This window comes from Chlorella variabilis (assembly GCF_000147415.1).
Source record: "Chlorella variabilis unplaced genomic scaffold CHLNCscaffold_5, whole genome shotgun sequence".
NCBI lineage: Eukaryota > Viridiplantae > Chlorophyta > Trebouxiophyceae > Chlorellales > Chlorellaceae > Chlorella > Chlorella variabilis.
This window is the reverse complement of record NW_005435083.1, coordinates 99,723-124,153: the sequence shown is the minus strand read 5'-3', so window position 1 is coordinate 124,153 and position 24,431 is coordinate 99,723. Positions and strand designations below refer to the sequence as shown.

The 24,431-nt window shown below is 62.1% G+C and overlaps 10 protein-coding genes across 10 annotated transcripts; 3 read left to right on the top strand and 7 right to left on the bottom strand.

The window, feature by feature from the left end:
- Nucleotides 1-28: 28 nt before the first annotated feature.
- CHLNCDRAFT_20865 (hypothetical protein) lies at nucleotides 29-701 on the bottom strand (the record flags this gene model as incomplete). The annotated part of the gene is made up of 3 exons (XM_005849389.1): nucleotides 29-93; nucleotides 244-394; nucleotides 600-701. Coding segments are annotated over 3 exons (318 nt in total), but the record flags the coding sequence as incomplete, so codon positions are not given.
- Nucleotides 702-1,311: 610 nt separating this feature from the next.
- On the bottom strand, nucleotides 1,312-2,393 carry CHLNCDRAFT_20902 (hypothetical protein; the record flags this gene model as incomplete). Its single annotated transcript, XM_005849388.1, has 5 exons — nucleotides 1,312-1,539; nucleotides 1,662-1,725; nucleotides 1,850-1,928; nucleotides 2,046-2,105; nucleotides 2,207-2,393. 5 exons carry the CDS (start codon nucleotides 2,391-2,393, stop codon nucleotides 1,312-1,314), a joined length of 618 nt encoding a protein of 205 aa, XP_005849450.1.
- A 393-nt stretch (nucleotides 2,394-2,786) lies between these two features.
- On the bottom strand, nucleotides 2,787-3,578 carry CHLNCDRAFT_142712 (hypothetical protein; the record flags this gene model as incomplete). Its single annotated transcript, XM_005849387.1, has 3 exons — nucleotides 2,787-3,002; nucleotides 3,167-3,419; nucleotides 3,553-3,578. 3 exons carry the CDS (start codon nucleotides 3,576-3,578, stop codon nucleotides 2,787-2,789), a joined length of 495 nt encoding a protein of 164 aa, XP_005849449.1.
- A 402-nt stretch (nucleotides 3,579-3,980) lies between these two features.
- On the bottom strand, nucleotides 3,981-8,051 carry CHLNCDRAFT_56057 (hypothetical protein; the record flags this gene model as incomplete). The annotated part of the gene is made up of 12 exons (XM_005849386.1): nucleotides 3,981-4,209; nucleotides 4,332-4,462; nucleotides 4,644-4,744; nucleotides 4,933-5,080; nucleotides 5,201-5,311; nucleotides 5,461-5,560; nucleotides 5,730-5,901; nucleotides 6,091-6,206; nucleotides 6,370-6,468; nucleotides 6,601-6,705; nucleotides 6,894-7,019; nucleotides 8,043-8,051. 12 exons carry the CDS (start codon nucleotides 8,049-8,051, stop codon nucleotides 4,102-4,104), a joined length of 1,326 nt encoding a protein of 441 aa, XP_005849448.1. The 3' UTR covers nucleotides 3,981-4,101.
- Nucleotides 8,052-8,123: 72 nt separating this feature from the next.
- CHLNCDRAFT_50851 (hypothetical protein) lies at nucleotides 8,124-8,842 on the top strand (the record flags this gene model as incomplete). Its single annotated transcript, XM_005849660.1, has 3 exons — nucleotides 8,124-8,132; nucleotides 8,332-8,519; nucleotides 8,668-8,842. 3 exons carry the CDS (start codon nucleotides 8,124-8,126, stop codon nucleotides 8,840-8,842), a joined length of 372 nt encoding a protein of 123 aa, XP_005849722.1.
- Nucleotides 8,843-10,605: 1,763 nt separating this feature from the next.
- On the bottom strand, nucleotides 10,606-16,143 carry CHLNCDRAFT_57178 (hypothetical protein; the record flags this gene model as incomplete). The annotated part of the gene is made up of 11 exons (XM_005849385.1): nucleotides 15,929-16,143; nucleotides 15,565-15,773; nucleotides 15,295-15,463; nucleotides 14,832-15,124; nucleotides 14,696-14,719; nucleotides 13,572-13,939; nucleotides 13,295-13,418; nucleotides 11,496-11,661; nucleotides 11,230-11,385; nucleotides 10,917-11,085; nucleotides 10,606-10,750 (listed from the first exon to the last, which is right to left on the bottom strand). The coding sequence occupies exons 1-11, from the start codon at nucleotides 16,122-16,124 to the stop codon at nucleotides 10,606-10,608; spliced, it is 2,019 nt and encodes a 672-aa protein (XP_005849447.1). The 5' UTR covers nucleotides 16,125-16,143.
- A 169-nt stretch (nucleotides 16,144-16,312) lies between these two features.
- Nucleotides 16,313-18,133, bottom strand: CHLNCDRAFT_142708 (hypothetical protein; the record flags this gene model as incomplete). The annotated part of the gene is made up of 4 exons (XM_005849384.1): nucleotides 16,313-16,482; nucleotides 16,674-16,761; nucleotides 16,924-17,055; nucleotides 17,777-18,133. 4 exons carry the CDS (start codon nucleotides 18,131-18,133, stop codon nucleotides 16,313-16,315), a joined length of 747 nt encoding a protein of 248 aa, XP_005849446.1.
- Nucleotides 18,134-18,296: 163 nt separating this feature from the next.
- On the top strand, nucleotides 18,297-19,712 carry CHLNCDRAFT_34566 (hypothetical protein). Its single transcript, XM_005849659.1, has 5 exons — nucleotides 18,297-18,599; nucleotides 18,702-18,829; nucleotides 18,999-19,141; nucleotides 19,256-19,306; nucleotides 19,404-19,712. The coding sequence occupies exons 1-5, from the start codon at nucleotides 18,376-18,378 to the stop codon at nucleotides 19,473-19,475; spliced, it is 618 nt and encodes a 205-aa protein (XP_005849721.1). The 5' UTR covers nucleotides 18,297-18,375; the 3' UTR covers nucleotides 19,476-19,712.
- Nucleotides 19,713-20,272: 560 nt separating this feature from the next.
- On the bottom strand, nucleotides 20,273-20,763 carry CHLNCDRAFT_13259 (hypothetical protein; the record flags this gene model as incomplete). The annotated part of the gene is made up of 2 exons (XM_005849383.1): nucleotides 20,273-20,423; nucleotides 20,537-20,763. Coding segments are annotated over 2 exons (378 nt in total), but the record flags the coding sequence as incomplete, so codon positions are not given.
- A 657-nt stretch (nucleotides 20,764-21,420) lies between these two features.
- Nucleotides 21,421-24,326, top strand: CHLNCDRAFT_142705 (hypothetical protein; the record flags this gene model as incomplete). Its single annotated transcript, XM_005849658.1, has 11 exons — nucleotides 21,421-21,453; nucleotides 21,524-22,108; nucleotides 22,273-22,325; nucleotides 22,405-22,525; nucleotides 22,659-22,779; nucleotides 22,877-23,028; nucleotides 23,124-23,220; nucleotides 23,370-23,596; nucleotides 23,743-23,861; nucleotides 23,957-24,080; nucleotides 24,192-24,326. 11 exons carry the CDS (start codon nucleotides 21,421-21,423, stop codon nucleotides 24,324-24,326), a joined length of 1,767 nt encoding a protein of 588 aa, XP_005849720.1.
- Nucleotides 24,327-24,431: the final 105 nt, after the last annotated feature.

Sequence of the window (24,431 nt, the reverse complement as noted above, 5' to 3'; positions counted from 1 at the left end):
CCTGCTTTGCTGCCCACCTGCCGCGCATTCAGTATGAGCAGACGCCATTGATAGGGCCGCGGATACGGCGGGCTAGCTGCATGTCCTTGGGCACTGCAGACAGCGGAGCAGCACCCAGCGTGGGGCCACGACACAAACTTGCATTGGCAATAGTCACACAAATCATGGAACATAACCAGCGAGGCATGGCATAACCAGCGAGGCATGGCACAGCAGGGACAGGGCTGGGCAGCGGCTGCGTACTGATGGTGACGCGCTTGGCGTGGATGGCGCACAGGTTGCAGTCCTCCAGCAGATGGACGATGAAGTCCTCAGTGGCCTCCTGGAGCGCAAGCAGGCCTTCTGCTGTCCATCGGAACGGCTCAGGCGCCACGTTGTTGGTGATCTCCCGCGCCTGCAGTGGGATGGCAGCCGTGGACAAGTGCACCGTAAGCATGCATGATGTCTCTGCTTGGTGGCAGCCGGCTCTGTTGAAAATGCTGCTGGCGGGGTGGTTGCCCAACTCTTGCATGCGCAACTCTCGCAGGGCGTCTGGCTCACAGTAAGCATACCGCAGCCGGGCCACAACAACAGCTGGGCTCAGCCCAACATCGGCTTACCAGGCGCGCAAATGGCATCTTGCGGATGAGCAGGCTGGTGCTGCGTTGGTACTTGCGGATCTCGCGCAGCGCCACAGTGCCAGGCCGGAAGCGGTGTGGCTTCTCTGCACACCATTCCCGTACGCGGGCACTGGCTCAGCGCACAGGCTCGGGCCTGCAGCTGGCCTGTATATCTGCCTCACATCTGCTTGCACGCACCACCAAGCCACCGCCTTCAACAGAAGATACGGAAGCTCGAGGGCAGGCAGCAGCGTTGGCGACGAGGCGACGCCAACCGGCGGTGGCAGCGGGCGCACTCACTTGGTGCGGCTGCCTTCGACTTCATTGGGGACTTGCCCTTTTTGCCGGCCGCCTTGCCGGCCGGCCGCTTCGAGGGGCTCTGCTGCACCCAGCAGCGCCAACGGTTTTGAAAGGGCCGGCGGGGTGCTGGCTTCAAGCACCCAGCAGCAAGATATGCAGCGTGAGCTGTAGCAGCCAGCTGCGCACCGGCCGAGCCTGTTTCGTTCTCGCCATGGTATGGCTGTCGCGACTTTACAGCCGGAGTCGCCGCGCTCGTCACGGTCGTGAGCTTGCTCGCCACACGACAGATCGACTGTGTGCGAGAGACGGCAGGGCTCTCTGGACAAAATGTACCGCCGCGCCGGCGCGAGGGCGCCGCCGCAAAGACGGCTGCCTCACTCGCTGCCATGCCCATTGGTGAATTCAACCCGAGTCAAGAACAATCTCGCAGTGCCGCCACTCCTGCAGCCGCATCGTCGTATGCCCCCATCTGCAGCTGCACCGCCGACAACCGCTCGTGCACCTCGCCCTCCACCGCCAGTTCAAAGCACACCTCTTTGAAAACGCTGCTGCGTGACACCTCCTGATACCCCAACTTCTGCATCAGCTGTATCGAAGCAGCATTGTGCTCTAAAATCTTAGCACGGTACTTTGTCACGCCCTGCAGGCAAGGCGCCGGGAGGAGCGTTTTGCTACAGCATTGGCCAAAACGGCACCCCACTGCCCAGCAGCATAGGCAAAATTGCTACCATCGCCAACAGCAGCAGGGGCGGGGCAGCGCACCAGCTGCATGGCAGCATACGCCATGAATAGCGTCAGAGCCTCCGTCGCGATGCCCTTGCGCCGGCTGCGGTGGGTGGGAAGGGTAGGCAGGTGACAGGCTGCAGGTTGCCTCGGTAACTTGTCTGGACGCCAGCCTCACTCGCTCCAGCCGCTGCAGTTGCTCTGCCGACCAGCAGCCAGCAACAGACCTGCGCGGTTCGGCAATCATGAAATTCAGCTCCGCGGTGGATGGCTCGTCGTGGTCAGTCAGGAAGAGGTTGACATCACCTGAAAGGAAACAGAAGTCGGGCAACAGTATGAGGCTGATGTTGGGGGTGGCAGCGCAAGATGGCTTGGGAATAGGCCCACATTTGCCAGGCCCCGCTCCATGCTTGCACCACTCACCCGCCATCGCACCGCCATGACTTCCGGGAAAATCAGGATCCAACAGAATGCAGGTACACTCTGGATGAAGGGAGGGGCAATAGAGCAGCATTTGCTGGGGGGGGGGGGGTGCTCTGCTTTGCACCAACGCAACAGCTGCCGTAACCTGAATCCCTGCTCACTCTGCGGGTCCTCTGCCCAGCTCGCTTGCATGGCATACTCTTCCTCCAGCGTGAGTGGCTCGCTGGCTGTCAGCTCCTGCAATGTCTCGCTCTGCATCCACTGGTGGTACAGCTCCACATGCTCACGCCGGTATGGCACCAGCACCACCCGCTGGCCGCGGATGGTCAGGTTGAAGTTGTCCATCATAATGCCACGGTGCTTTGCGCTCGTTCCGCCGCCCGCTGCACGCCGCCGCCAGACCCACACCGCTTGCTGCAGCTCCCACCACCCTTCCGGCTACCCTGACGCGTGCCGTGGTCCAGCACCGTCAGAGAGGGCTGCGCCTTGTGTTCGTGCTGCAATAGGCACGCGAAAGCTGGCGCTGCATGCCCAGAGATGCAAGCAGAACGGATGGCGCGGTTGAAGAAATTAAAGAAGAAATGAGCTGTTTCTCGCGAAAGTGGTGAAGGCATCAAACGCAAAAGCGGCGACACTGGGCGGAGCATTTACTGTTGACATCAGGGGCCTGGCTCGCTTCCTTTGATCACATCAATCATTGTACATCATTTTTCATCATCAGCAAACACGATGACAGGCAGCCTAATCTGCTGACAACTGCTGCCCCTCTAGCTGCCCCGTTAGCAGCGCATGGAGCATAGCTGGGTCCACCACCTTGCCATACCGCACAGACAGAAAGTACTGGCGGTCGCCCTCGACATCTAGTGGAAGTAGCGGCTCCTGCAGCATCGCTCGCCGCGCCGACTCTGGCAAGTGCTGCAGCGGTGGCACCAGCGCCTGTAGCGCAACGTCGTTGTCCTGCAGGGCCACCGGGGAATGCCAAGGAGGCAAGCGTCTGCAGCCCACGCACGGCGGCCAAGACCCACAGGTGCATGTCGGCTTGCAAGCGGCAGCTCTACATGAAGCCGCAACAACCAACGGCCAGCCAACATTCCAGGGGACAGACACACCCGCTCGCTCACCTCACGCTTGCCCCAGAAGTCCAGCACAGAGATCCGCAGGCGGGGCGGCTGCCCGGGCTGGGAGCCGGAAAGCAGTGCCAGCTCGCCCACATACCGCCGCGAGTAGAACCATAGTGCCCCGGAGGCCACCCCCGCGCCCATAACCAGGGCCGACGCCATCACCGCCTGTGTGCTGGCCACATGGCCGGTTGCAAGGAATGTGTTGATGGGCACGGCCAGGGCGGCAATGCCGACCAACTGGAACACCTTCATCCTGCAGTCAGGCAGGCGTGAACAGGCAGGCTAGAGCCTTGGCCTAAAGACTGAAGATGGGTGGGAAGAGTGCCTCTTGCAGTGCCCAACACCAACAGCTGCAGACAAGGAGGTGCCGCAACCCACTGACGCACCTGACAAGGAGCCTGAACAGCTGCATGCCTTTGCCGCGGTAGAGAACTTGCTTAGCTGGGGTGCTTGCGGTGGTTTGCTGCGAGTCTAACTCCACCGGCCCTGCATGTCCCGCGGGGCGGGACGGCGACGCATCCAGAGCGGCTGCGGCAGCGGCCGAGCCGCTATGGTGGAGGCCGCGCCCGGGAGCACACCAAGCCGCTGCAGCTGGCCTCGTACACCAGGGAGGGGAGGCAGGGCCCCAGGAGCCGGAGAGAGCCCCAACTGGCTGCAGCCGGCCCCCCATTCCCACGACAGCGCCCAGCGGCGCAGCCTGTAATGCCGAGATCAGGACTCGTGCACGAAGCATGGGCACGCTGAACTCTGGAGAGTTTCATGAACTTTTGCTGCCCCAGTGGCCTTTGGCACCTGCACCTAATGCCTAGTGCGAGGGGCATCTATGTTACATGGTGGCGTGGTGTGCAGGCGGGCATCAGAGATAATCCCGTGGCGCCAGCGTGGCGCCGGTCCAGCTGGGGATGTGGCAGCAGAAAACACACCACACCCATTAACTAGAGGACGTATCTGCTCAAATCCTGCTTCTTCAAGAGGTCGCCGATCTTGGTCAACACATCCTCCTTGTCGATCACCACGTTGACCTGGCTGCCGCTCTCCTTGGCCTGCCAAGCAGCAGGGAACAAGAGCCAGGTAACGGCACTGTCTGGCAGGCAGCACACAGTGAAATGCAGCAATGCCTACCCTCAACCGGCCGCACCCGCCGCCCCCATCCAATCCGCCCCACCTTTTCTGGCGCGTCAAACGACACATCCTCCAGGATGCGCTCCAGGATGGTGTGCAGGCGCCGAGCGCCAATGTTGTCCACGTTGGTGTTCACCTCCTCCGCCACCCGCGCAATCTCGCGAATCGAAGCATCTAGAAGGCCAGGCCAGGCAAAGGCAAGGCAAAGGCAAACACACAGGACGTGGGCACATGTCGAGGCAGTGGGCGTGCAACAACACAAAGCAGCGGGACCCCGCACAGCCCTGGCAGCAGCTGCTGTTCACCCAAGCACGGCAAGAGTACGGCAAGAGTACAATCTTGCCCACGGGGCTACCTGTAAAAATGAGCTCCACATTTTCGGTGGTGAGCAGTGCCTGCTGCTGCTTAATCATGTTGCTCTCCGGCTCGGTCAGGATCTTATAAAAGTCCTCGGCGCTGCACAGGCGTGGCCAAGAGTCTGGCGCTACGATAAATGGAATGACACAGCAAGGGACCAAAGGAGTGCGCGAGCCCCTCTGGCATGACGTGTGGCCTCCCTGCACCACCCCACTCACCGAGCGCAACACGTCGCCGCTGCGGTTGCCCGCACACGCCCCACCCCACCCACCCACCCACCCACTCACGTCAGGCCCTTGAGCTCCACACGGATAGGCAGGCGCCCCTGCAGCTCAGCCAGCATGTCACTGGGCTTGCAGGAGTGGAAAGCGCCGGAGCAAATGAAGAGGATGTAGTCGGTGTTGACATTGCCATGCTTGGTGCTCACGGTGCTGCCTGCGCGAGAGGGTTGTTGTGGGATGGGGTGGCCAGGTCACGGGGATGGACAGGGTGGAGTGGGCAGGTTCACATGTGCTGCAGCTGCCGTCACCTACACCACAGAACCTGCACCCGCACCTTCGATGATGGGCAGCAGGTCGCGCTGCACGCCCTCTGCGCTGGCATCCCCGCCGTACCGATGCTCCGAGCTGGTCACAATCTTGTCAATCTCATCAATGAACACGATGCCTGCAGAGGGGCGACAGGAACGGGTAGAGTGGGTCGGGAGGCAGATTACCAAATCCTCCCTTGTCTGACTGTGCTGCATCCCCAACTGGGGCACAGTACTGGGATGGGTAGCCATAGTGCTGCCCACGCGCGCGGCCACCCCTTCTCACCATCCTGCTCCACCGCCTGGATCGCCTCCCTCGTCACCGACTCAGCGTTGATGTACCGCTCCGCCTCCTGCTCCTCTATCAACGGTCGCGCCTCGCTCACCTGCAGGCGAAAAGGCGGGGCCGGGCGGCATTAGCGGGGGCAGAAGGGTCTCTGCTGGGCTGCGCCAGTGCGCCACGGTCCCCAGGCTCCTCCCTCACCCCCACCATATGTTGCAAGCGCGCAGGGAGCCAACCACCCACACCAACAAAAGCCCCCCCTGTCCACACACCTTCATCTTGCGCTTCTCTCCTCGCCCCAAGGGCCCCCCCCCCCAAATCTTGTCCACCCGCACCACCATCTCCTGCATCGAACCATCGCCCGAGGCCCAGGGCCCCAACATGCCGTGCGAAGGCGGAGAAGGCCAGCTCCAGCTCCACATGCGCTCATCCAGCTCCCCCTCCCTGCCATCAGACAGCCAAACAGAACCCAGGCAGACCACGGCATGGGAGCGGGCAAGAAACTGCGTCAGCACGCCGCCGTTGGTCGCTCGCCAGACACAATCGATAGCATGCAGCAATAAAGGTAGGCAGGCTCCTGCCTGCATCTCGTCAGGTCAGTGCGCTGCCACGCTCCGCCCCTCCGCACCGCACCTGTAGAGCGCCCTGAAGGAGTTGCGCGTGTCTGCCGCCACATCCCCCAGCAGCGCCGTCAGGATGCGCTCCTCCACCGCCTCATCTATCTTGGCCTTCATCTCGCGCCGTAGGCGCTGCAAGAGTTGGGCAGTATGGCTGGCCGCATGAGGGTCCACAGTGATGGGACAGCCTGTGCCCTCACACACAGCGTTGTCTGGGTAGCAGCACATCAGCCCCCTATCATGCGCGTTCGCCCTGCTGCAACGACCCCGGAGCAGGCCAGCCGGTCGGGGTCACCTGGCGCATCATGATGATGGCATTGTCCACCAGGTCGCGGATGATCTGGTCCACATCACGGCCATGGAACCCCACCTCGGTGAACTTGGTGGCCTCAACCTGGCAGAGCGCACGGGGCCAGGCGGGGAGTGGGTTGTGTTGCAAGGCATTCTTGTGTGATTGTGAGGCCTTTGGGACACCAAAGGGTCTTCCAGCATGCCACTTTGTCTCCCCCAAGTTCCGGGCCCACACCTTGACAAAGGGGGCGTTGGCCATCTTGGCTAGGCGACGTGCGATCTCGGTCTTGCCGCATCCCGTGGGGCCAATCATGAGCAGGTTCTTCGGGTGAATCTCCTCCTGCATAGGAAAGCGCACGCCATTGAATAGTAAGGGAGCGATAAGCCAGCAGCTGCGCGTGTCCAGGCTGGAGCAGGCCTGTCTTGGACGCCTCCACACGCTGCTGCCTGCACATGGCAAGATCGGCACTTGCAGCGCCACGGCATCCACCACCGCATGCCAGGGTTTGCCGACCGGCCGCCGCCCACCCGCAGCGGGCTTGGGACTTTGTGCCGCCGCCAGCGATTGCGCAGCGCATTGGCAACCGCCTTCTTCGCCGCGCCCTGCCCCACGATGTAGCGATCCAGCAGCTCCACCACCTGGCGCGGCGTCAGCTGCGCCGAAGACAGCTCTGTCTCCTCCCAAGAAGCGTGCGGCACCGGCTCAGGCTCCGCCGCTGCGGCGGCCGCCGCCGCCGAAGACTGCAGGCTGCTGGCGTGGAATTGACGCAGGCAGGCAGGCACAAGCACAGAGCGCCCCAGTTCCAGCAACTGTGGTGCGCCGGTGGGGCCGCGGCCCTGCTGCGCAACTGCGGAGGCCTGCACAGGAGCGGCAGAGGCGAAGCGCGACGTGGGGGGAGGTCGGCCGATCCCTCGTGTGGGGTAACCCAGCCATGGGTGCCCCTGCAACGCCTGACACAGCTCCTGGCTGCAGTTTGAGCTCGACAGGAGGCTCACCAGCAGCCTGCTGAGGTTTCGCGCCACCAACATAATGGCGGGCCTCCCCAGCGATCAACAGCGTCAGCCCGTGGTGCGCGGCTGATGTGCGAGCTGATTTGGCGCTGAGAGCGAGCCGGGAGAGCAACCCTGCTGCTGGCACCTTCGAGCCTTGCGACCTTCGAGCCTTCCAGCCAGGCACGACACCTACAGTCCAACAGGATTTAGGTGGGTACAAAGGCGAGCGGACAAGGCGAGCGCAGTCTGGTGCGGTGGAATGCCATGCTGTACGATGCTCCCACTCTTTGTCTCTGCGTTTGCTCTTTGTTGCATCTAGCAAACTAGGGATCGCGTGCGATAGTTGACGACACCATGAGACTGACCAGCGGCGGCCGCTCCTTCGCACAAGCAGCCCCTCCGCATTGCAGCCCCCGTCGCTGCAATGCAGCAGCAGTCACTTTGAAGGTGAACAAGCGGCCTGCGCGCGCCACCCGCTATTGGCAATATTTAGCACCATGCATGGCCACAGCACGCAGTGCCTCTGAAAGCCCTTTGTTGACCTCCTGCCGCTTGTCTGACCAACTGGAGTTTCCGTGCCAAGGGCAGGCAGGCAGCGGTCAATGGCAGCGGCAGCCTGGCAGCAGGCGGCACAAGCGTGCGGCGGCGGCGGCGGCTCAGGACGAAGAGATTAGCAGCGCTGACCAGGATCATTTGCCACAGTCCACCTCGTATACCAGTGCCGAGGAGGAGGGTCCCGATGAGAGCCGGGAGTTTGCACTGGCGATGGCTAAGGTGGGCAAGGAGCAACAACTGGCATGGTGCGGCTGGTGGCCATCACTCTCAACCCTACTAGCGGTCGCACGGGGTGCAAACTTTCCGGGCAGCTGTGCTGGTAACTTTCTGTGAGCCCTCATGGCTCTTCAAGGGCTCTGCGATGCTGCCTCGTCATTTCCAGGGCACGTCCACAACCAGCCCTGCCTGCCGCCTGCAGATTGCTTGGGAGACAAAGGCTGGCGACGACATCCTGGTGCTGAACGTTGCTCCCATTGTGTATTGGACCCGCTACATGGTTTTGTGCACCGTGTTTAGCCGCCCGCAGCTCAACGCCGTGCTGGGCAAGATGGAGAAGGAGGCGACCGAGGTGTACAGCAGGGCGCTGAGCCACAGCCCGCAGGCCGGGTACGGCCACTTGTTGCACAGCAGCCTGCTGGGCCCCTGTGTGGTATCCAACAGCGCGCAGGAGTGGCCCTACCCACCCACCCACGCACCCCTGCCGCGCGTGTCACTGACCGCCCGGTTTGGTTCTGCCATGCCGCGCTGTGTGCAGGCCAGGCGGGTGGGAGCTGCTGGACTATGGCGACGTGGTTGTGCATGTTATGACAGCAGAGCAGAGAGAGTTTTACGATCTCGAAACGTTTTATGGCGCCGCAGAGGAGGTGGAGCTGCCCTTTGATACCAGCGAGGCCATGAGCGACGCCGCTAGCTGGTCCAAGAAGATGTGACGGCGGCACAAGCGTCTGATGCATCATGCTGCTGGTTTGGGCCTCTCTTGTTGCGCACTTTGGCTCTCCTCCCATGCTGGACGGCTGCAATGCCCATCTCCGTGTTACATTTGAGGTGGGACACGGTTCAGCGGCAACAAAAAGACGCAGAATGGCTGGTAGCGCAAACAATTTGTGCCGTACAGCATGGGCGCAAACCCTATATCCTCGGGAACAGGCCGATCTCGCCCAGTAAGTTCGTGGGAAAACCTGCACAGGCGGCCTGCTCCCGCCGCCCACCCGCGCTGATGGCACTGCCACGCTCACTGTGGTATGGCCACAGCTGTGGGTGCATCAATCCCACCTTATCACGGGCCGGCTCTAGGCTGTTACAAAGCGCTGAGCTCAGCGCGCGCAGAGATTGCACAGAGGGCAGTGAGGCCACCGCACAGTGTCGCAGGGTGTGTTAGGAGGGCAAGGTTGTGCTAGGCATTGCCTATTCAAATCAGCCTCCAGAAAAAATGCAGTGCGGGCCACCTTTCCCTACTGACAAGTACTAACTGAGGGCCTCCCTCTTCACCATTCAGCCACCCTAATCATCTCCCCCCGCGGTGGTAACATGTATTACAAGCTTCCCCAACGATCAGACAGTGCAACCCGAAAGTTTAATGGTCAAATCACCTCAGAGATCATCTACGATAAACCAAAATACAACACGCGCTTCGACTGGCGCGATACTCTCTCCGCAACAACAAACAGAAGTGTGTGGATAATGGGAATGAGGGCTGCCAAGCTTAGATGTAGGCAACCGTGCAGAGACACGATGCGTGAGTGTGGTTTCCAGGCCGGGAACGGGCAGTCTTGAGGAGGAGAAAGGATTCCAGGTCCGACACAAAGGCAAGGTTCGAAGTCGAGGCTCAGCGCCTTGATCAATGTCCAGGCAAAGGGGTGGGGCTGCAAACAGCCCCAGCAGGAGCTCATCCAGATGTGGGCGCCTCACAGGAGGAAAGAAGGGCCCTGCAAATTGACCGCCAGCAGCATGGGTGTTGTGAAGCCTGAGGCTGCAAGGTGCTGCGATGTGTGCCTGCCATGCCCATGCTGTCCAAATTGCATTGCACTCCTCACCTGAATGGACCCACCCGTGTAGTCATCGGGCGGGGAGCTCTGGGACAGCGGCACAAACATGTTGCCACCTGTACGGCACCCAGACGAGCAGTGCATGACCGGTTCAGGGCTGAAAGTCTGTGAAAGGGCTGCGCTCATGTTATCCAAAATCTTTCCCGCTGCCAGATTCTCGCCTTGCATGGGCAGTGGGCTGGCAGGTGGCGTGGTGGCGGTGGGGTCATGTGCCAGCTTCATTTCCGCCGGAACCATCTTGCGCAGCTGTAAGGGAGCAGGCAGAAGCCGGGCACATGCAAATGAGGCGGGGGGGTCCAAATCTGTGCCTGCAGTGCACAGCTGTGCAGGCACAGCACTGCTGGCCATCCATGCCCGAACTTACCGCAAACAGCTGGTTGTAGAGCTTCAGGGCCTCGTTCGCCTTCTCAGTTAGCTTCTCCTGCAGAACTCCTACCTGCAGTGCCAGATGTGGCAAGAGACACAGTGAGCGCCCACAGAAGCGCAGGGGGCAAGTCTTCCATGCCGGACTCCCTTTTGTATACCTGCTGCGCCAGCACAGCCTTCTGGTTCTCCATTAGCGCCACGTGGGTCATCAGTCGAGCATTCTGCTGGCCCAGTGTAGTGCACTTGATCTGCAGTTGGGCAGGAATGCCGCCAGGCTCGGGTCACACAGATTGTGATGCCCACTGGCTGCTGGCGTACTTGTCCAGCCCAGTGCAGCACAGCATGGGCTGCCTCGCCTGCAGCTCATCCATCAGCTCCGCTCGCTTAGCCCGCACACGGCGGGCAGACTCCCGGTTGGCAATGCGCCTACAGGCGACAACAGCCCAGTGCGATATGAACATGGCACACGTATGCGAAGGCAGAGGCAGAAAGCAGAACATCAGGTGCAGGTAAGAAGGGCTCCTAACCACTCTCCCCGCCCCCAGTGCTACAGCCAGACCCAGGCTGCAGGCCCTGCCCATCCACCACTCACCTTTTGATCTTGCGGCGCTCCTGGTCAGTGAGGTGCGGTGCATCAGGGTTGCCGTTGTAAGCCAGCGGCCGCCCCACACGCTTGCGTGACGGTGCCTTCTCCTTCTCCTCCTGCTTCTGCTGCTGCTCCTCCTCATCCTCCTTGTCGCTGCCAGACTGCGCGGCCTCGCCTGCAGGAGACCATACCCGAAAGAACATCCAAGCAGTTGGCGACACTTCACTATTGTCAATCAGGCAATAGTTTAGGCAATAGTTCAAGGGCTGCAGTGCAGACGCTTGCTCCATTCCAACCGTAACCCCAGGCCCACACTCACCATCGCTATCTGTGGATGCCTCTGCAGCAGCACCGGTTGCCTTGCCCTCTGGCTCCATCTCAACCCAGGCGGCGCGTAGCGAGGAGCTGCGGGTGCGCAGCTGATACGTCCTAGTGGCAGGCTTGCCGCCAACACATGTCCCCTGCCCAGAGGCAACTGCAGGGCGGGGAACCGGCAGGAGCACGTATGTCGGGGACCGCATGAAGTGCAAGTGACCGAGGCAGGCATCTTTCCTGTTGTCTGTTGCTGTTCAGCCTTAACGCTACCTGCTGTCTTCTGAGGCGGGCTGTCGGGAGGGCTCAGGTGTCCGCTGCCGCTGTGTCCACTGCTGTGGCCCTCGGTGGCTGTCTGTGGCGCCTGCTGCTTCAGCCGCATGTTGGGCGTCTCGGGGATGCCAGGCAGCATGCCCAGAGGGAGACCGAAGTCCAGACCCTGCAGGCAAGCAGCAAAGCAGCCGCAGCGAGCAAGTCAGCAGGGTGGTTGTCCTCGGGTCTGGTTCCCACATCGTGCCCAGTGCTGCTGGCCGCACCAGGATCTGGGGTGTGCAGAAATGGTCCAGACCAAGCGAGCTGCTGCCTCCCAGCAACGGCGATGGGGTGGGGGCGTGCGGAGGCGTGCTAGAGTCGCCTTGCTGGCTGGTGGCACTCCTGCACAGCAAGGCAGAGCCGGACGTCGACTCCTCGCATGTCAAGCGCACGCAAGCACGATGCAGCTGAGGATCTTGCTGTCCTTGCCTGCTCCTGTCCACGCCCGAGCTGACCACTGCCGGCCGCTGCAGCAGGTACGCGGCGGTGCTCTCGGCATGGGGCAGCAAAGAGGTGATTGCAGCGCTGCTAGGGGCGGAGGTGGCGCCTGTGACCACGGCCCAGCCTTTCATGCTCCTGGTGCTGCACAGATGCGGGAGAAGGCCAGGGGCTCATTTAGGAAGGCACCCAACCTGCTCCTTGCCTTGGCTGGTTAGAAGCCGTGGCCGCGCCGGCCGGCCGGCCAGCCCAGCGCAGTGGGCGGGCAGTCTGCAGGCTCAGGCGCCTTGGATGCATGGCACAGGGCAGCAGGGCGGCCGGCCGGCCCTCTTCACCTGGTCTGACGGGCAAGCGAGGGTGTGGGAGACAGCCCCTGGCAGCAAGGTCGCCACTTTCTGCTTCGGCCGCTGTTTCAGACTGCGTGACCGTATACGAGTTCTTTCAATGTTTAGCCCTACGTCCCGAAGACGCGCGCGGCATGCCCCGGGGCAAAAAAGAAAAAAGCGCCATTGAGAATCCTAGGATAGCTTCCCGGCGGCCGCCAGGGCCAGGGCCAGGGCGTCTAAAGCTGCAGAGCCACTCGCAGCATACAGAGCAAAGTATGGGTGCCCCCACAAGCTGGCGGCTGCCGTCAGGCAGGCCGCGGCCTCATGGGCGGCCGCCGCCGCCAAACTGGCCAGCTCAATATGCTTGGGCGGCTGCGGCGGCCGCTCCTGAACGGCACCGCCAGTGGGGCGCGCTCGCGCACAGCCAACTAAGCAGGCATGCAACGCCAGCGCGGCGACCAGCACCCTGCCGTCGGTCCACTCTGCCGCGTGTTGCATGCCGCTGACCAGCCAGCCGACCAGGCCAACCGTGGGCAGCAGCGCAAGCTGGGTGTAGAACATCAGCCAAGCGAGCGGGATTGAAGGGCCGCGGGCACCATCTGCTGCCACAGCGGCGCCGTCTTCCGCTCCTCCCCTGGCCGCTAAACTTGCCGAAGCTTGCTGCCTCGCGGCCAGCTGTACCGCCAGGCAGCAGCAGCCCAAATAGGCCGGTGCGGCAGGGTGCAGCAGGCTGCTCGCAACCACAACCGCCAGACAGGCCAGGCTCGACAGCCTCGCTTGCTTGGGCTGTTTCAGGGGCAGCGCCCACTGCAGCAGGCGGAGGCTGATGCTGAGCAGCCCATCGACCAAGGCGACGCCTCCACCCGCCAGCAGCAAGGCTGACAGGGCTTCTACCACTGACAACTGCACCCATGGCCGCATACCCCCGCCGACTGATGCGAGCATGTCTGGGTGCAACGAGCCCCAAGCAGCGACAACCGCCGAGACCACTGCAACCCGTGCGGTGCTGCCGGCCATGGGGCTCAGGCGCGCCTGGCTGAGGGCCATGCACAGGATGGGCAGGACAAAGAGCAGGTGCCGCAGGCTCAGGCCCAGCCAGCCGCCCAGGTCCCACCGCAGCCTGCACCACGCAGGCGTCAAGCAGCGGGAAGCTGAGGAGGCACACCTTGTAAGGAGGAAGGAAGGAAAGAAGAGCGCCGGGCAGCGTACGTACCACAGCATGCCCACTGACGGCGCAGGCATCAGATCAGGGCCAGCCACTCAACGGACTCACCGAAGGGCATACGCGCAGCGTGGGTCGCTGACGAGCAGCAGCTGGCCCAGAGGAGCCACGCCGTCCCACAGCTGCACTGCTCCACTGCTGGCTGAGCCAGTGCCTGACCATGCCACCCGCACGCTGTCGGCTGCGCCCGCACCTGCCTGCACGCCAACTATCGCCGGCAGAATGTTCTCCTGATCCTGACTGTCAACCTTGCTGCCGCACTGCTGTGGCTGGATGTGAAGGGTCCAGGGTGGTGTGGTGCCCAGCAGCAGCACAGCAAGGCACGAGAAGTCCACGCCCTTGCCGCTGCTGCATGCTCCGCTACTCAGCGGCCAAACATGCCGTGGCAGGCTTACCGCCACCGCTGCGGCGTGGCCTGCCTGCAACTGTGTTGACCGCCCTGGGGGCGGCAGTGGCAGGTGCTGCTGACTGCCTGGCTGTAGCTCTGGGTTTAGGGGGTGGGCGTCCAGCACCTGGGCCATGATGCCTGTGCCGCCGCTCCCACTGCCCCGAATGGCGAGGCTGACTTGCGACACTGGCTGCGGCTGTCCTCCAGCTACAGCTGGCATTCCAGCAAATGGGACGTACAGCAGGCGCGTAGCATTGTGCTGCCAATCCACGCCCTGCATGACGTCGCCCCAGTGGCGGGGCACCCACCGCAACTGCAGCGCTTGCAGCAGTGGTGGCAGTGGAGCTGCCACAGCTGCGAGCTGCCTCGTGCGGCCATCAGCCAGTGTTGCCTGCACAGCCCAATGGCTGCACGGTGGCGCTGCTGTGACCAGCAGCAGCAAGCCATGCCTGCCTGACGCCCGCAACTGCGCCGACCGCCAGGTCAGCTGCAGGCTGTGGCCTGGCGGCACGGATCGGTGCAGCAGTGTTGCTTCCACTTGCTCAGGGAGCTCTGCCGCTGCCCCAGCAGATGCTACCACACAACATGGCGCTGGATGCTCGGCTGTGAATTCTGCCCCCAATGCCAGTGCTGGCCAGTGCATTGCCTTGGCCGTGTTGGTTGTGAGCCGCTGGTGCAACAGCTGCTGTACCGCAGCCTGCCATTGGACCACACCCTGGTGGTGCTGCTGCTCCCCATCCAGGGAGACCATCACAGCGTCGATCAGAAGCGGCACCACTTGGCGCACCAGCTGGTTGCACGACACAATGCCCTGTGGTAGCACAGGGGTTCAAGGCTTACTGGTTATTGGCAGGCCTGAGCACATCGATACGAGGCACGGAATGGGTGGCGATCACCGACAGAAGGTGCAAGGCTGGCCGTACCTTGTGGCTGCCAGTGCTCCAGACTCCGGGCATGTCGCGCATCAACGTGCTCAGCTGGGGGCCGGATTCAGGCGCCAAAGGCGTGGCGGCGCTGGGGTGTGTCAGTGGCAGGCTGAAGTCACCGGCACCTGCCATGATGTTGACGCGCGGCGCCGCCGCTGCAATGACCGATGCTGCCGCCTGCTCCTTTGCTTTAGCTGGCTTCAAGACAGTGCTCAGGAGCACACGTGGCACGAATGCGGGAAAGTGGTGCGGCGAACCTAGACACACGAGCGCCACCAGGTAGGATGGGTCTGCACGTGGAACAGGTGACCAGCAGAGCAAAGGTGAGGGCAAGGGCATGCCGCTGTGTGTCCGCTGTGTGTTCTGCCATTATCTCCAGACATCACAACTCCCGCTGCTGTTCCCTTCCTCCTGGCATGCCACTGAAAGACTACTCCATGCGGCCATGAAGTTGGCTCACCAAATCCTTCGGCAGCGTATGCCGACAGGCGGCGCACAACATCACGTGCCACCATGCCGCCCATGCTGTAGCCCACAAGCACCAGGCGGAAGGGCTTGTGCCTGTTGCTGCTGCTATGGATCCGGAGGAGGTGTTGGATACAGCGCACCACAAATTCAGCTTGCTTATCCTGCAACCACATCAGGGGCGCCTGTCATGCATCCTTGCTCATCGCTGGGCTCCGCAGTCGCTCTGGGCCATCCCCTCCCGTTGGGAGCTGCTGTGCCTCACCAGCAGCGCAGCATCCAGTGCCGAGGCCTCTGCATTGAAGTCTGTGCTGTACCACTGCAGCCACAGCGGCCAGCTGGCATTGGCAGTCAGGCGACGCGCCAGCTCACGCCCCGTCTCTGACGCCGCAGACCGCATCTGCTGGTGCGTGCCCAGGTGACCGTGCACAAACAGCACAGGCACCACGTGCAGCCGCTGCAGCTTCTTGTAGACTGCACCAAGCAACGGTATGCAGGCAGTGAATATCTCCTGATGCAGCGGCGGCAGCGGCTGCGGAGGCACGGACCACGGGCGGCAACCGCCAGATGCAGGCTGCACCCCGACACCGATCTATCCGCAATGGGCATCCCTTGCTCTCATCGAATACCTTCCCGGCGCTCTGGGTCGGCATCCTTGAACCTGATCAGTCTATACCGCGAGTGTATCTGGGTGAGAGGCACTTGCTCGTATCCCTCCCACAGGTAGGTTGTGTCGCAGGAGCGCGGCAGCCAGTAGGCACGCAGAAGGGTGGCCAGCGGCAGGGCGGCCAAGGCAAACGCCGCACAGGCCAGCCAGTGCCTCATACCAGTCCTTCTGAATTCCAACGGGACGCATTTGGGGGGTGGGTGATGATGAAACTCGAAAAAGAAACCAAGAGGTACGGGCTCCTGTGCATTGCAACGTGCGGTGGGAAGCAAGGGTGCAGGGTACAAAGGTGGAGCAAGGCTGAACTAGTGCACCACATGTCACATACAAAGCATGAGGCATATGGTCATGAGGTCTTCTTGGCGTCGCTGGACTGGGAAGCATGCAGCACCCCGCTTGGCACCGTGCTGTCCGCACGCCGCTTGGGCGGCAGGCCCACCGTTGATGGGTTTGCACCGCGGCTTTCATTACTCAGGCCGTACTTAAAAAGGAAAACGTCAAAGTAGAAGGTGGCACCTGAGGAGGCAGAGGAAGGGAAACCGCGATAAGACTTCCAACTCTGCACGGGCAGGCCATGCTGATGAGCTGCTCACCTGACCACGCAGAGGCCGTGAGCACGCCCACCATGAACAGCGTGTTTGCAATATAGCTCCGCCACCACAGTGTATTCAGCAGGCACGCTGTCAGGGTCAGCAGTAAGTGCAGACCCATGTAGGCGACTGGCTGCAGCCTCGGTGGTGCCCGCAGCACCACAGCACCAAACAGGCTCTTCCGACTTTTCGTGCTGTACTGGAACTGCGAGCAAGAAGGGCATGGAACACCCGTGGGGCCAAGGGAGTGGCATAAAGCGCTGCTGTAGCTGTCAGGTCATGCGACGTCAAATGGCACGGCACATGGGCCACACCTGGCTGGCCCCCAGCCCATCCCACCAACACACTAAATGCCCCATGCGCTCACCAGCGTTTCGTAACCGCGTTCCTGAATCTTCTTCGAGCTGATGACAAACACCTTTATGTAATAGAGTGTAGCCCAACCCAGATAGGGCACCAGCGGCAGCCATACCAGGTCGCGCAGGCTGGCAGACTCCCACTGCGCTTGCGCCGCAGGAAAAGACTCCAGGTGTGCTTTCAGTGCACCTGAAGTCTTCCATCGTGTCGCCCAGCAGACGCAAGCAGGAAACCAGTGCCTGCACAGCCATCGCGAAACCTTTTCAACCACATGCAGCTGCTCATGGGCTCATGGCGCCACGGTGGCCGCGCGCTGCCCAGCCAAATCAGGGACAACAACTGCACAAGTTGCATGAAGCCAACAACTGCACAAGCTTGCATGAAGTGGGATGTCATCTTGCCCAGGCTGTGTGGCACAATGGAGTTACGGAACGCGAGGATGGACCACAGCAGCGGCCCCATGGCATGTGCAAAAGTGACCTGCAGCAAGCGGGTGGTTTGTTGGCAGTTGGCAGTGAAGCCTGGCAGCTGGGAGGGGTCGCCTCAAAGCTGTGTGCCATTGCCAGTGGCAACCGCGTGCCTTTGCCAGCAGAATATTGGTCGGCTTCAAAATGGAGAGGATAACCAGTGCATTTGCAAGGTAGCACCAGTCCAAGAGATAATAATGCTGCCGATGCCAACGATAATGAGCTAATCGCAGAGTTATTAACACGCATGCCTCCGTCGTGTATAGTCTGTAAAAGGTCCTGCAGAAGCAACCGAGCGCCTGGAATGGGTGGGAGGCACAAATGAGCCAACACACACAATGGATCCAAAGCAAAAGCGTACTGGGGGGAGCAGCCCAGCCAGTAGGCACTCAAGACCATGTGCATGATGCCGAGCACAAACGTCAGCTTGTCGCGGAGCAGCACCCGCTCGGGGCGGAGAAATCTGGCCAGCGCGTCTTGCACCTCCTCCCGTAGGTCGGTATTCACAAACAGGTCCCCAAGGTCCAGCTGTTCATACTCGTCCAGCTCGTAATCGCTATCTCCCTCCTGCAGGCTCGGCTGTTGAATGTCGGCAAGCTCGCCCAGAGCCGCCAACAGGCTGGCGGCGGCAGTGGCGGCGGAGGACGGCGTGGCGCAATCTGCCTCGGAGGAGCAGCTGCCCGCAGCCGCCGCCGCTGCTGCTGCTGTTGCTGCTGCTGCTGCTGCATGCTGCTCTCCCGCGGTGGGTGCCATGTCTCGGACTCAGCTGTCGCCAGCGAGGGCGAAGGCCAGAAAGCAGGTTTACCTGGCTGGTACAAAGGGTTTTCAACAGGAGGTTTTACAGGCCGCCCGCGAAGCATGCAGGCCGCACGTAATGAATGAACGTCATGGACGCATGCATGGACGCATTGCGGCCGCTGGACGCCTCCAACGCCTGACTGCACTGCATCAAGAGTTGTTGACCCGCCATCGGCCTCATCGCCCGTCCACGAAAGATGCAGTCCATGTCGGTGGTCGCCAGTAGCCAGGCTGCTGCCGTGTCTCAGCGCCTCGCGTCTTCCAAGAAGCTGAGCCCCGCGATCAGCCGGCCGGCCGCTGCCCGCAAGGCAGTGCGGGTCAGGGCGGAGGGTGAGGCAGCAGCACCTGGGCTGGAGACCAAGGGGCAGAACTTCGAGGCCCTGAAGGACATCCAGGAGATCATGAACATCCTACCGCACAGGTGAGGGCGCGACGGCGCCACCTCGATGGTCTGCGCGCCGATGGTTCTGCTCGCCGTCCGCCGCCCACCGCCCGGCCCTGCGCCGCTTCTCTTCCTGGTCAGGTATCCCTTCCTGCTGGTGGACCGCGTGCTGGAGTGGGAGTATGGCAAGTATGCGGTGGGCTACAAACTGGTCTCCATGAATGAAAACTTCTTCTGCGGCCACTTCCCGCAGCGGGCCATCATGCCAGGTGTGGGTGCGCGTTTGGGTCATGTGTGGCGATGTCGATTGAGTGTTTGCTTCGGGGGCCACCACAGCGCGGCTTGCCGTTGAACATCATGCCCGCATCTGTGTGCCTCAACGCCACTGGCATTCTGGGGTGCACGACCAACCTCACCCTACCCCCCCCCCCTGTGCAGGCGTGTTGCAAGTGGAGGCGCTGGCCCAGTTGGGCGGCATTGTGATGATCGACCCCACTGATGCCGCGCAGCAGAACAATTTCTTCTTTGGCGGCGTGGACAACTGCCGCTGGCGCAAGCCCGTGGTGCCCGGGGACGTGCTGGTGCGCTTTGCATCCGGCTCATGCTGGGCATGTGCACGGGGCCATATGGCGCTTACAGCTGCCTGTGGCTTATGATTTCCCCTCTCAACATCCAATGCACCGATTTCATTGCAGATGATGCGCTGCGATGTGTCCAAGTTCAACAAGAAGTTTGGCATCTGCAAGGTGAAGCAGGGGGGCAGATCTCTTTGAGCTATGATGATGACTGATCGCTGCTTTTGCCCCAGCGAGACCTCTCCTCTTCCTGTCCCTGGCCCTGCAGATGACCGCTAAGGCATTCGTGGGCGAGGACTTGGTCTGCGAGGCGGAACTCACCCTTGTCATGGGAAAGTGAGCCAGCACGTGTATGGCCCCAGTCTGGAGGCCGCCGTGTTCAGACACTGAGAGAAAGCCCGCCAGCGCTGTTGGTGCATGAAAAGGGCGCACTGTATCCCATGCCACCCCCGTTGCTTCCTTTGTTGTGTCTACAGACGTATATGCAACTACTGTTTCCCATAGTTGCATGTTTTTCAGCACTGTATAGCAGCATCATTTGAGAGTTCATTCATTCCACATTGTGAGCAAAATGCACAGAGCACTTCACAACTCGAGTTTTGAGCTAGCGGTGAACACACTTGAGCGAAGGGCCTGCAGAGCCAACCCAACACTCAGGCCCGATTACATCCCTGGGCATCTCGCCCTGTGGTTCAACCCAAATGATCGCTGAGAAGCCTCAGTTGAAATCTGACATGGGCCAGCAAAGCCACTGAAAGACAGCATCCGTTGCAAACTACATGAGAACGCCAGCTCAGAGTGAGTATGCTCATGGGCAGCACGCATTGAATGTTTTGAAAGATAAAAGTACGGTTGTGGCTCATTCATTGCCCACCAAACATAGCAACAGCTTTGTCCCGCCCCGTAACTACAGCTGCTCCTCCTCTGCGCCGCTGATGCCGGGGATGAGCCCCTTCCAACCATACACGCCCTGCAATGTCACAATCGCACACCATTGTCAAAATCCATGGAAGCAGCCAACTGCCGCTGGGCCAGCATGCCCACACCGCATCCCCAAACAGACGGAGCCGCCCAGTCCACCGCCCTGCCCAGCACCCTGCGCACTCCACACCCGTTCCCTGCACACACCGCCATGAGCACGCAGTCGGCGGTGAAGATGAAGGGGAAGGACTTCCACACAAAGGGCAGCGTCACGTTAAGCAGCGGGATGGCCAGGAAGAGCAGGTTGAGGGCGTCCTTCTCACGGTCAGTGCACTCCCGTGCGCGCAAAGAGGGGACGGTGAACATCCTGCAGCATTTGCAGGGCCAACTCCGTCATGTGGGCAAGCACCCCGCCAACAACATGTGGCTCCGCTCGCTCTAGGGGCCCCCCTCCTCCGTCGGCAAAACCCAGCAACCCACCAGATGGACCACATGCCCAGCAGGCGCGCGATGTCTGGCTGGTCGGAGGGGAAGATGAGGTTGAAGGAGAGCAGGCCACCCAACGCCAGTGCCGCCCAGGCCTGGACCTCAAACACCGTGTACAGCAGGCTGCCCTTGTAGGCCGGATTCTTGCCGGTGGCACCTGAGGCGCGGGGCGCAAAGGTGGTGGCTGCGTTGCGCGCAAACTTGCTGACCTCCTTGTCAATATCGACGTCCACCGATGCAGCGGTGGAGGCAGCGGTGGGCTCTGCGGGAAGGGCAGCCAGGGAGGACCGTGGTGCTGCCGACAACCAGAACAAGACTGGGAAATGGCAGCCACGGAACAGGCCCCGCAAGGGCATCCCCTCTGATACCTGAAACACCAGCTCACCCGGCGTTTGCGTGGTGCTCCGCTCCTCCGGCCGCCCGCCCACCTCTGCCCGGCACCGGTGCAAGTGCCGCCCGCTCTCCGCCCGCCAGCTGCTTGGCCTGCGCGCCGCTTGCCTGCTAATAAGGCTGTGTGGCCGCTGCTGCTGCTGGTGGGGCGCCTGCCCTTGCAACCACACTGCCTTGCTGCCAGCGAGCATGGTGAGTGCAGAGGCGCGGCACTGCGGGATCCCTGCTTCGACTTGTCTACTTCAAGCGCCGCGCTTCTCTACTTCAAGCGCGTCTGAATTATCCTGCTTACGAGTTTCTTCCTTGTGCTCTGCATGGAGTGGAGTTCCACGCCACCTTTAGCCTTTAGCCTTTAGCCTTTAGAGCCCTGCGACACTCCTGGTTCACTCCTGGGCTGTGTAGTGGGGAAAGACCAGCAAGGCCTCCTCCCTGATCGAACGATCTCCCCGCTGCTCTGTAAAGCAGCAGGATTCAGGAAGGAAACAAACATGGATGTCGCCGATCCCCTGCGCTTCGGACAGGTGCCGTGCACCCCTGCTTCTCCGGAACCCTGCGCTGCCACCTCCCTTCTGAAGCGACTGCTGGCTGCAGGAGGAGGAAGAGGAGCATGGGGAAGTGCTTCTGGACGAAGAACCCCTCGCCCCAGCTGCTGAGCCGCCGCCCAACCCGGCGGCTGCTGCCAGTGCCGCCGCCGCCTCCGCTCCAGGCAGCGCCAATAGCAGCGACCCGCTGTCATTACTTGTGGGCAGGGCAGAGGCAGCCACAGGGCACTGCGACATGTACCACGTGCAGCAGCAGCAGGCGGCAGCGTCGCGCACTCAGCAGCAGGGTGGCCCAGCCGGTGGCGACCACCGCGGTGGTGCCGCTGGCGGCAGCAGTAGTGGCCCCGCTGCCGCGTCGCGCCACTGCCCACAGGACAGCCTGACGCTGGATAGCCTGGAGATTGGGGCAGACGACAGCAGCTTTCTGAGTGGTGCGGGCGGCGAGGGGGGCGTGGCGGGACCCAGCACCCGCCCGGCGCCGGCGATGCACATCAGCGTTTCAGACCCGGTGCGGCGCGTCGGCGACAGCATGATCCCAGGCTTCACCAGCACGCACACCGAATACCTGGTCACCACCACCTTGGAAAACCCACGCCGCCGCGTGGAAGTGCGGCGCCGCTTCCGCGACTTTGTGGTGCGCCCTGCATCTGGTTGTGTGATGGCTGGTTTGTTCTCGCTGATTGAGCTGCACAGGGCAATGAGCCAGCTGCTGGCACGGACCTGGCATTGCAGCAGCAACGCAGCACACAGCCTCCGTGGCCCAGCGCTTGCTCCCATCGCCTGGTCCTTCCCTTTCAGGCACTGGCAGACCTGCTGGCCATCACGCAGCGCGGCTATTTCGTGTTCCCGAGGTGAGGTCCAAAGCACCTGATGTCGGAATGGCGACCAGGGAACGTTGGCCCACATGGTACGAGCCTGTGCTTCCTGCAGGCCCGACAAGAACACTCTAGACCAGCAGCTAGGCAAGACCGACTTCGTGGAGGTGCGGCGGCTGGAGCTGGAGCGGTACCTGTGCAAGCTGGCCGCACATCCTGTTGTTGGGCGATCTGAGGTGGGTGCAGTGTGGCGGGGCTGAGAATGGTGCAGTGACAGGTGCGCAGACGGGGTTTGATGTGAGGGGCTGCTGATACTTATGGCTGCTAGCTGCTCACCTGGATGGCATGCCTGCCTGTATGCGTGCGTAGGAGCTGAAGGTGTTTCTGGAGGCAGAGGGCAGCCTCGACAAAAACTTCTCGTGGCAACAGCTGCAGCCGGTGCGGGGGAGTCTGCTGGAGGGCATCGGCCGATTGCCCCGCCAACTCATAGGTGCGATGTTCTTTTTTCTTTCAAGCAGGCTCTATTCTAGTTCTATTTGGACTCTTAAGGTTCGTCTCCTGCTGCTGTCCCGTTTGCCTCCTTGCAGGGTCAGACAGCAGCGTGCCCACCACGGTAGAGGCACAGCAGAATGCTCGCAACACCAGCGACCTGCTGCGGCGTTTCCGGGAGCTGGGGGAGCGCATGCGGCAGGAGTACAAGGCGCCGCCAGTGCTGCAGGATCAGGAGGTCAAACTGCGGGTGAGTGATGTGTGTGGAAGTGCAGTCTTCAGCCGGAACAGAGCCTGGACCTTGTATTGTGTGTTTGCCTGCTTCAATGCCCACGGGCCCTGCAGGAACAGCGTGCTGGCGTGGAGGAGTATGCCGACAAGCTGGCTGCCGCATCGCGGCGGGCCGAGCTCATGGTCAAGGAGTTTGAGGAGATGGGAGCAGGTGTGTGATATTGGAGGCTGGTGGCCCTGCCGCCGAGGTAAAGATGCTGTTGGTGACTTGCCCGCCCCGCTCCGCCAGTTGTGCGATGCGTTCAAACTTGTCGTCTTCCTTGTCCTGCCTGCCCCGTCCCCCATGTTCCCGGCCCGCAGTCATGGGCGACCTGGGCCTGTCATTGATGAAGCTGGCCAAGTATGAGGATGAGGAGGGCAGCAAGTGCGGGCAGTACAGCGACCTGGGTGTGGGGGCGCGCGCGGTGGGCGCCGATGCACGCCGCGTGGGCCAGGCGGCGGTGCGGCAGAGCCGGCTGGCGCGGATGGCCAACGGGCAGGCCATGGAGGCACTGGAGCCGCTGCATGATGAGCTGGCCGTGTCGCCGGTGCGTGCAAACTTGGGCATGGCGCTGTGGAGCTGAGTGCTGAGGGACCGCACATGGGGGCTGGCATTTGGGGTCTTGCGAACCTGCCGACCCCAATGCTCCCGCGCCGCCTGTTTGTCTCACTCTCTTCCACGCCCTGCGTGCAGGCTGTGACTGCGGCGCTGCGGGAGCGCGAGGCAGCGCTATTGACGGTGCAGAGCATTGAGGACGACCTGGAGCGGCGGCGGCGAGCGGTGGCGGCGTTGGAGGAGGCGGGCCCCCGTAGGTGTGTGATGTGGGGCAGAGGTGGAGGCGGGGGTGGGTGCAGGACTGCCCTCCAGCTTGACATGTGAGAGCCGCATGTTGTGTTGTCGCATGCAGGGTGGGCGGCGACGCCGCCAAGGCGCGCAAGGTGGCGGCCATGCAGAATGAGGTGTCGGCGCTGGAGGCGGCCCTGACGGCGGCGCAGCAGGAGTATGAGCGCGTCAAGGCCCGCAACCTGGAGGTGGGTGTTTTTACACCTTGGAGGGGTCAGTGCAGGTTGCGGGAGACGGGCGGGCACCTATCTGTGTGCTTGGCCTGACCCCTCCTGCTGCCCATTGCTCTTGCTGTGCAGGAGCTGGAGCGTGTGCGGCAGGAGCGTTCGGCCGAGTTTGCTCGGCTGGCCAAGGGCTTTGCGGAGGTGGATGCGCTGTTTGGGCAGCGCTGCCTGGACATTTGGCGCGGCGTGTCTGGCGAGTTTTCAACCTGAAATAGGACCGCAATGCAGCTCGAGGCGCACGCACCGCCGTAGCGGCACTGCCGGGCGCAGGCCCATTCCCCTGTTGTTCATTTCTGTTGCCTCATGCTGGCACTC

Bases quoted from the DNA above. Each gene is read 5' to 3' on its own strand.
- CHLNCDRAFT_34566 (XM_005849659.1), top strand. From the start codon at position 18,376: ATGCAGTCCATGTCGGTGGTCGCCAGTAGCCAGGCTGCTGCCGTGTCT. The intron at 19,142-19,255 runs GTGCGCTTTGCA...ATTTCATTGCAG, and splicing joins TGGTGCCCGGGGACGTGCTG to ATGATGCGCTGCGATGTGTC. The intron at 19,307-19,403 runs GTGAAGCAGGGG...CTGGCCCTGCAG, and splicing joins AGAAGTTTGGCATCTGCAAG to ATGACCGCTAAGGCATTCGT.